Consider the following 9,770-nt stretch of genomic DNA (forward strand, 5'->3'; position numbering starts at 1 on the left):
CGTGCTCGTTGAAGGAAATTCTTCTTGATGAAGCACATAAGTCCAAGTACTCTATCCACCCCGGCGCAACGAAAATGTATCAAGATTTGAAGGTCGATTATTGGTGGCCGGGCATGAAACGTGACATTGTCAAGTATGTGGAAAAGTGTTTGACTTGTTTACAAGTTAAGGCGGAGCATCAAAAGCCATATGGGAAGCTTCAACCACTTGATATACCACAATGGAAATGGGAGCATTTGACTATGGACTTCATTACCAAACTTACCAAGAAGCCCAAACATCAATTTGATTCCATTTGGGTAATTGTAGATCGATTAACGAAAAGTGTCTTGTTTCTGCCAATCCTTGAGTCATCATCTTCTGAAGTTCTAGCTAATATATATGTGAAAGAAGTTGTAGCTCGACATGGCATCCCCGTGTCTATTGTTTCAGATAGGGATACTCGTTTTACCTCCCATTTTTGGAGGAAGTTTCATGAAGATATGGATACTAAGTTAGATTTTAGTACTGCATACCACCCGCAAACGGATGGTCAAAGTGAAAGAACCATCCAAACATTAGAAGATATGTTACGTGCTTGTATACTTACCTTCGGCGGAATTTTCGTACAATAATAGCTACCATTCTAGCATTAAGATGCCACCGTACGAAATACTTTATGGCAGAAGATGTCGAACTCCCATTTGTTGGGGAGAAGTGGGTCAACAAGAATTAGGAGGAACCGATGTCGTTCTTGAAACTACGCAAAAGATAGACGAGATTCGTGAGAGACTTAAGGCGGCTCAAGATAGACAAAAGTCGTATGCCGATATTAGAAGAAGGCCCATTGAGTTTATGGTTGGCGATCGGGTTATGTTAAAGGTATCTCTATGGAAGGGTTTACTACGATTTCACAAACGTGAAAAGTTGAGTCCACGGTTCATAGGCCCGTTTTGGATTATTGCTCGTATTGGCAAAGTTGCATACCAATTGGAGTTACCCAAAGCACTATCTCGTATTCATAACACTTTTCATGTATCTCAACTTCGGAAATGCCTTGTTGATGATGCAACGTGTGTTCCACTAAATGAAATCGAACTAGACAAGAAGTTAACTTATGTCGAGGAACCCGTTGCTATAGTTGAAGAAGAGTTGAGAAGGATAAATAATAAGACGGTACGCACTTTCAAGGTACAATGGAAGCACCATAAGAACTCCGAGTATACGTGGGAAACGGAGCATGACATGTTGGTTTACTACCCGTCTTTGCACATGGCATGGATCACGGGGCGTGATCGATTCTAAGTGGGGGAGATTTGTAACATCTCAGTATTTTAAGGTAATAGAAAATTTACCATTTTTGTAGTTTTGACATTAAATTAATTTCCTAGTATTTTGTTTTGAGCTAAGGGGTTAATTTAGTTGGAACTGTTGTGGCTAGTGGGTATTTTACCCACAAAATACAATATGGGACGTGGCTAGCAGGGAGAAAAGCCAGCCACTAAGTTGATGATTCATGTTTTCTCACTCAAGCTCTTTTCTCTTCTAACCACTCCATTTTCTCAAATCCTTCAAAATCCATGCAATTGAAGCTTCAAAACTAAAATTAAAGAATTGTAATCTTGAAACAATAACAATAATCATCTCCAATTGATTTAGAAATTGAAATTTGGGGCTTTGTTGGAGGTGGTGGTGACCGAAATATTAAGGAAGAGAAAGGGGAAAAATTTCAATTTGAAATTTAGGTATTGATTATTTGTCTCTCATTCTTGAGGTATTGATTTAGAAATTTAGAAATTAATTATTTGTCTCTCATTCTTGAGGTATTGATTTCATAACCCTAGTTTTTTTTGTTATTGAAATTTAGGGTTCTTAACCTTAGAATTGGGGGTTTTTGTTAAATGAGATTTTCAAGAACCCTAATATATTGAATTGGGAATTTGTTAGTTTAATTTAAAGAGATGTTGATAGTGGAAAAATCCTCCATAATAAGAAATTCATATTTGGTGGTGTTTGGATAGAAATCATGAAATAAAGTTCTGTCATTATAATTTGGAGTTTGTTGGAAAAGTGTTTAGTAGCCAAACACCATAATCTTAGAGTTGTTGAATGCAAGTAGATGTTGTAAGTAGTTGAGTCATGGAACTCATAGATGATATGTGATTATTCTTGTATAGGTGTTGAAGAATAAATTGTTGATCTTGTAGCCTTGTTGTGTCAACTAGCCAAGTTTGAGGTAAGTGTATATGCAGATAATCATGTTCTTGTTATTAGAGGTCATAGGTGGGTAAATTCCTATGACCTATTTGATAGATGTTTGTTAGAATTAGTAGGTGGGTAAATTCCTACTAGTCAATTTGTTTGCAAGAGCTAGTAGGTGGGTAAATTCCTACTAGCCAAATTGTCCATGGCCATGTTGAAAATGAATGTATGTTGTTTGAATTGTATGAAAAGGCTAGCTTGCTAGGCTTATATGGTGCTTGATGCACAATTTGAAATGACATGATTATGATTATATGTGTATGCATTCACTAAGCGTTGCTTATGTTTTAGTTGTTTAACTCTTTTATAGGAGTTGGTAGTTGTTGAGTCCCAATGAAGGATGTAAATTTAATGATGACAAATCTGTAGGTAAACACTAGTAATTTATTTTGGTTCTTGTATTGTAATCTGGGTATGTCAAAGCTGACACAGCTTGCGACCCAGAATAAAGCTTCATACTCTGTAATTGTTTAATTTATGGAAGCTGTATTGTTCAAGCTGCATCAAATGGGAATAGCATTCAATCCAAGTCGAAGAGGAGGATTGAAGATAGAAGATCAAGCTGATAGTGGAAGTCAGCTTGGGATTGCAGTCAGCTTGGAGAACACTTAGACAGATTTACTCTTGACAAACGAGCAATCTGTGTCTGACAATCAAGTGAAGATAACAACCTGGATTTGCTGAGTAATGTTGTATGGCGTGATAAGAAAGATTCATTAAATCTAGGTTGGTGGTCTATTTACATATGCGTGTCCATACTCTCAATAGACGATCAAAAATATCGTGTTGCTGGTTTGGGACCACAAGTACGATGAAGGCACAATCCTATTTCCTTTTGATCGTCCAACCATAATTGAAGACGTGGCTTATTTGGACACCAAGTGAATCTAAAGCTTTCGCCTATAAAAGCTACAATCCTTGAAGGCATATGTGTGACATTCCTTTGATTCATTCTTTACAGAAAGTTTCTCTACTGTTATACACAGCTTAGCCTGTGAGGAGTCAGCTTGGGCTGCTTCTCTTAAGCAAGAAACTTATTGATTGTTGTTTGTCATTTTCAGGGGTTGTTTAGATATTGTAGGTTATCTTGTTTCCGCAACAAACCTGTAATTCTTTGTATAGATCATTTCTTAATAAAGGATTACATTTGAAAAACACAATCTGTGTCTAAGAATGTTTACTTTCTATTTTACTGTTTTAATTGATTCTTGTCTTTATAGTATGCTCTAAATATATATAATTGAATCTTTAAAACTATTTTCATAATATATAACTAAGGAAAAACGAAAGTTGTATTCACCCCCCCCCCCCTCTACAACTATTTGTGTACATTATACTTTGGTATTCTGTTACACTTCTGGGACTGTATAAGTGGTATCAGAGTAGGGGTTAAGAATTAACTTGACTTGATCCTTGCTTATTTTCCTTTAAGTAAAGCATAATGTCATCTTATGTTGATAATGGTTCATCAACCCGACCACTTATGTTTGATAAAGATGATTTCAGTTGGTGGAAAGGTCGTATGTCTTTGTTCCTTGAATCCATTGACCACAATAAGCCTGATATCTTGACTGATGGTCCTTATGTACCTACACAGACTCTTGTTGTAGATGCAGTGGTAAGGGATGGTCATCCAACCATCCCTGCCACAGTTAAAACCATTGTCAAAGATAGGGCAGATTGGGGGGATGAGGATAGGAGACTTGCAAACTTGGATGTGAGGGCACGTAACTTCATTGTCCAAGTTGTGCCAAAGAACATTTATCATTCTATTAAAATGTATTCTACTGCTAAAAAGATGTGGGATACTTTGACTGTCATGTTTGAAGGTTGCTCTACCTCCATGGAATCTACCATTACCACCTTAACAAGGAGGTATGAAAGATTCTTCTCTTTGAGGAACGAGTCCTTAAAAGACACTCATACCCGTTTTAATGCTTTGGTTAATGATCTAGCTACTGTTGGTATTACCAAGAAAAATGAAGTTTTGAAAAGCAAGTTTTTAGATTCATTACCACCAAAGTGGAACAATTATATTTCTTCTGTAAAACTACTTTCTGTGTATCATGATCTTGATCTCCCTGGACTTTTTGGTTTACTCCATAATCAAGAATGTTCAGAGGCTGAAAAGCTGATTGCTATGGGTGATTCTTATAGTCAGCCTCCTACTGCACTTGTTGCATCCATGACTGAACACCCTAGTTCAATATCCAATGAGATCATTCCCTGTATCAATGAATCGTGTTCTGTGATTTCTAACATTGAATCTGTTTGTTCTGAATCTGAAGTTGAAGAATCCGATGGTGATGAGTTAGCCAATGAAGTGGCTATGTTGGTTGATAGGATAAGAAGGAGATCCTTTGGAAAGTTTAAAGGAAAAGGTAAAAGTGGATAAGCTGATAAGACCAAGAAACCATTTGATATGTCCAAAGTCACTTGCTACAAGTATGGTAAGACTGGACATATGGCTGGTGATTGTAGATCTAAGGAGTCTGTGCAAGCTGGGTCATCCAAAGGTGGAAGAAATGAAAAATACTCCAAGCTCAAGACAAAATACAAAGCTCTCAAAGCACAAGTTGCTGAGCTGAGTAAGAATGCTGAGAAAGATGAGAAGAGTCTGATAGCCAAAGATTGGGCTGAAAGTGATACTTCTTCAGAAGATGAAGAGTACACAAATGAGAAGTGTCTTATGGCCAAAGAGAAGTTTGCTGAAGATCTCACAAGATTTCAAGAGCAATCTGAGTCAGCTCACAAAGCTTCAACCAGTCAGACTACTCCCCCTGAAGTAAATATCTTTTCCAATTTGAGTAATGAAGATAAGCTGTCAAGGTTAAATAGACTTGGTGATGAGGTACTTTTGCAAAAACATTTTAATCAAGAACATAAGAAAGAAATTTCTATGTTGAAACAAGAACTAGACTTAAAGAATTTCACCATTGAAAAGTTAGAATCTGAAATTAAAAATCAAAAACAACGAAACTCAATTTTGGTCACTGAAGTTAAACTTTCAGATGAGAAGTTTTTGAAAATCAAACAGATAACTGAGTCATGGTGTATTGGTTCTAAAAGGGCTGCAAAGTGTGTTAACATTCAAGTTCCTCATCAAGTACAAGTTGTTTTTTATGGTGACTATGATAGAGCAATTGCTATCAGTGAAGTCTGTGCCATGGAACCTTGTTATCAGCCTCCTTATCCTCCTAAGGTTCAAACCAAAGGAAAGAGTTCTCAACCAATCAGACTGGTTCAGAAGTCTGGTATTGGTTTTAAAGATTTTGATGTTATTGGTCAAACCATTGCGGAAGCTGTGTCTGAATCAGATAAGGTAATTGAACTAAAACCTAAGGAAACTCTTGATTTATCAAAGTTAACAATTACTAAATCTGTGTCAACTTCAAAGTCAAAAACAAATAATGTTGTGTCAAAGAAAAATAAAATAAAAGTTAGAGATCATAGCATTCCAAAAGGGAAGAACAAGGTTTTAAAAAATGAGAAGTCTGATTCAAAAGGAAATGTCTTACCAACAAAATCTGTGTCCAATTCAAACCACCTTGAGTCTGAATCTGACAAAATATTTGTCAAGTACGTTGAGTCCAGAAAAGGTGAGATTTCAAATGATAATAGTTTACTGGCTGAAGTGTCTGATCTTAAAATTGTTGATCAAAGCAAATTAAGGTCTGAATCAAAGAAATCTGGTATTGGAAAAGGTTTTATTAAAAAGGAAACTCTTATTGTTGCTAAAAAGAATTTCAAATCTGGGAAGGGTCAGATTAGGCAACAGTGGGTTTCAAAATGTGATAAGAATGTTAGTTCAAGCACTAAATCTGAGTCAGACCCAATGGTCAGCTTTGGTGAACCCATCTCTGGATGGGTTCCCAGATTGAACTAATCTCTTATTGCAAAATGCAGGGCTATCACGATGCACATACCTGGCACTTGGACAGTGGGTGTTTCAAGCATATGACCGGATGTAAGTCCCTGCTATGTAGCTTTAGGACAAGCGCTGGTCCTAGTGTTACATTTGGAGATGACTCCCAAGGAAGAACTGAAGGATTTGGTATTTTGTCAAATGGTCCCCTTACTTTTAGAAGAGTGTCTTATGTGAATGGCTTGAAGCACAATCTGATAAGTGTAAGTCAACTGTGTGATGCTGGCTATGAAGTAAGATTCCGAGCTGATAAGGGCATTGTTCTGGATTTTGAAGGTAATGTGGTGTTAATTGCTGAGAGAGATGATTCCTTGTATTCTTTTGATATGAGAAGTGTAATTGTGACAAGAGAAGTATGTTTCATGTCAAAGAATCAAGATGAGTTGAATTGGTTGTGGCATAAGAGGCTGTCTCATATGAATTTCAAAGACATCAACAAGCTGTGTAAGAAAGATTTGGTGTCTGGTCTGCCAGTGATAAAATATGAGAAGGACAAGTTGTGTGGTCCTTGTGAAAAGGGTAAGCAACACAAAGCTTCCTTTAAGTCAAAAACATGTTCAACCATTGACAGTTGTTTAGATTTGCTGCACATGGATTTGTTTGGACCAATAAGTACTCCTTCATTTAATGGAATGAGGTATACTTTGGTCATTGTTGATGAATATTCAAGATATACATGGGTTTTCTTTTTGAAGCATAAGAGTGATGCAGCTGATAGTATTATTCATTTCATCAAGCAAGCTGAAATACTATACAAAAGGCCTGTTAGGCAGTTGAGGAGTGACAATGGCACTGAATTCAAGAATGTCACTCTCAATTCATTCTGCAGTGAGAAAGGTATTTCACAAGTATACTCAGCAGCAAGAACTCCCCAACAAAATGGAGTTGCAGAAAGAAGAAACAGAACCCTGATTGAAGTTGCCAGATCCATGATGGCACAAAACAATGTCAAGCCTCATTTTTGGGCTGAAGCTATTCACACAGCCTGCTTCACTCAAAACAGATCTCTTATTGTGAAAAGACACCAGAAAACTGCATATGAACTTCTCAGGGGGAGAAAACCAGAAATTAGTTTCCTAAGAATGTTTGGCAGTCCTTGTTACATTCTGAATCAGAAACACCATTTTGGCAAGTTTGAAGAAAAAACAGATGAAGGCATCCTACTTGGATATGCTACTCAGATGAAGGCTTACAGAGTATACAATAAGAGAACAAGAACTATTGAAAACTCTGTAAATGTGAATATTGATGAAGGTTGCTCTAAGTCAGTTATTGTTCATTCTGAAGGTGATGAAATTAACTTTGAAAAACTGGTTGTTCCTGAGAATGAGCCTCCCTCTAATCCACCTGTTGAAGAAATTAATGCTCAAACTCAGGGGGAGCAAATAGAAGAAGAGTTACCATTCTTTGAATGTGAGCAAGCTGATCCTACTCTAAATCCATTAAATGACTCCCAAACTGACTCAGGTCCTGTCTTGGGACAAGCTGATCAACAATTTCCTTAAGTTAATCAGGCTAGTCCTTCAAATCTGAATCATCCCATTGTTCAAAAAAGCAACTCTGCTCAACGTGTAATCAAATGGACAAAGAGTCATCCCATAAATCAAATCATTGATGATCCTCTATCTGGTGTGAAGACTAGAAGAAAGGCAACATGCAATTTTTGCATGTTTGTCAATTTTGTTAGTAAAGTGGAGCCAACTGATATTGCTGAAGCTCTGTCAGATCCCTCTTGGGTAAATGCAATGCAAGATGAACTAACTCAGTTTAAGAGAAACAAGGTTTGGAAATTGGTTCCAAGACCTCATCACTCTAAGACTATAATTGGAACCAAGTGGGTCTACAGAAACAAAATGGATGAGAGAGAAGTAGTGACCAGAAACAAAGCTAGATTGGTCGCTCTTAGATATAGACCGGAAGATGGAATTGATTATGATGAAACCTTTGCTCCTGTGGCCAGATTGGAAGCCATCAGGATGTTCTTGGCTTATTCTGCTCACAAAGGTTTTAAGGTGTATCAAATGGATGTGAAGAGTGCATTTCTGAATGAAAAACTGGAAGAAAAAGTCTATGTTGAACAACCTCTAGGTTTTGAAAGCTCAAAGTTTCCTAACCATGTGTTTAAGCTTGACAAGGCCCTCTATGGTCTCAAACAGGCTCCAAGAGCATGGTATGATACTTTGTCCAAATTTCTGCTTGAAAACAAGTTCAAAAGAGGTAATGTTGACAAGACTTTATTTGTGAGAAAATATAGAGGTGAAATTCTACTTGTACAAATTTATGTAGATGATATCATATTTGGTTCTAGCAGTGAAAGACTTTGCAAAAAGTTTTCTGATTTAATGTCTAAAAAGTATGAAATGAGCATGATGGGGGAACTTAACTATTTTCTTGGTTTACAAGTAAAACAGACCAAACAAGGTATTTTCATAAATCAAGGTATATATGTTAAAGATTTGCTGAGTAAATTTGGTTTCAGTGATTGCTCACCTATGAAAACTCCAATGGGAACTGGTGATAAACTGAGTGAGGACAAAAGTGGGAAACCTACTGATGTCACAGCTTATAGGGGTATGATAGGTTCATTACTTTACTTGACTGCTAGTAGACCAGATATTATGTTTGCTACATGTCTTTGTGCAAGATATCAGGCTAATCCTAAAGAATCACATCTTAAGGCTGTGAAGAGAATCTTTAGATACCTTAAAGGTAGTCCCAATCTAGGTCTTTGGTATCCCAAAGACTCTGGATTTGATCTAATTGGCTATTCAGATTCTGACTTTGCAGGTTGTAAGATTGATAGAAAAAGCACTTCAGGAGCTTGTCAATTGCTTGGCAACAGACTTGTAAGCTAGTCTAGCAAGAAGCAGCATTCAGTTTCCATTTCCACTGCAAAAGCTGAGTATGTTGCTGCAGGAAGTTGTTGTTCACAAGTTTTGTGGATGCAATTTCAATTGCAAGACTATGGTGTCACTGCATCAAAGACTCCAATCTTTTGTGACAATACAAGTGCCATAGCAATCTCAAACAATCCTGTGCTCCATTCTAGGACTAAGCACATTGATATCAGATATCAATTTATCAGAGATCATGTGATGAAAGAAGATGTTGAACTACATTTTATTCCAACTGATGATGAACTTGCAGACTTATTCACAAAGCCATTGGATGAAAACAGGTTCAATTATCTTATAAGTAAGCTTGGTATGCTAAATATGTAAGAGGCAGTGAGCTAAGTAATAATAAATCTAACCCCTTAAAGAATTTCAAATTTCTGAGGGTAAGCTGTGTCGACCCAGACTGCTCTCTTTTACTTGGTGAAAATCAAGTAAAACTAAGTAAGCTGAGTCTGACCCAGCTTAGTGGTTATTTTTATTATTAAATATCTCAGTGCGTTTTATTATTTAGATTAGAATATTTAGTTTACTTATTTATCGATTTTCTGTTCAATTGGTATGTGACACATGTGGTGGTAACAGTATATTTCTGTAAATATACACCCCACTAGTTGTTTTGTCCAATCAAATCTTTTCTCTTTCTTCCCTCCAAAAGGTTATTTTAAATATTTATTTATTTTTTCCGAATATATAAATACTCATTATAA

The 9,770-nt window shown here is 36.7% G+C and overlaps 1 protein-coding gene across 1 annotated transcript; it reads left to right on the forward strand.

The window, feature by feature from the left end:
- Positions 1 to 636: 636 nt before the first annotated feature.
- On the forward strand, positions 637 to 1,284 carry LOC122587515. Its single transcript, XM_043759700.1, has one exon. It carries the CDS (start codon positions 637 to 639, stop codon positions 1,282 to 1,284), a length of 648 nt encoding a protein of 215 aa, XP_043615635.1.
- The last annotated feature ends 8,486 nt before the right edge of the window (positions 1,285 to 9,770 follow it).

This window comes from Erigeron canadensis, chromosome 2 (assembly GCF_010389155.1).
Source record: "Erigeron canadensis isolate Cc75 chromosome 2, C_canadensis_v1, whole genome shotgun sequence".
Lineage (NCBI taxonomy): Eukaryota > Viridiplantae > Streptophyta > Magnoliopsida > Asterales > Asteraceae > Erigeron > Erigeron canadensis.

Bases quoted from the DNA above. Each gene is read 5' to 3' on its own strand.
- LOC122587515 (XM_043759700.1), top strand. From the start codon at position 637: ATGCCACCGTACGAAATACTTTATGGCAGAAGATGTCGAACTCCCATT.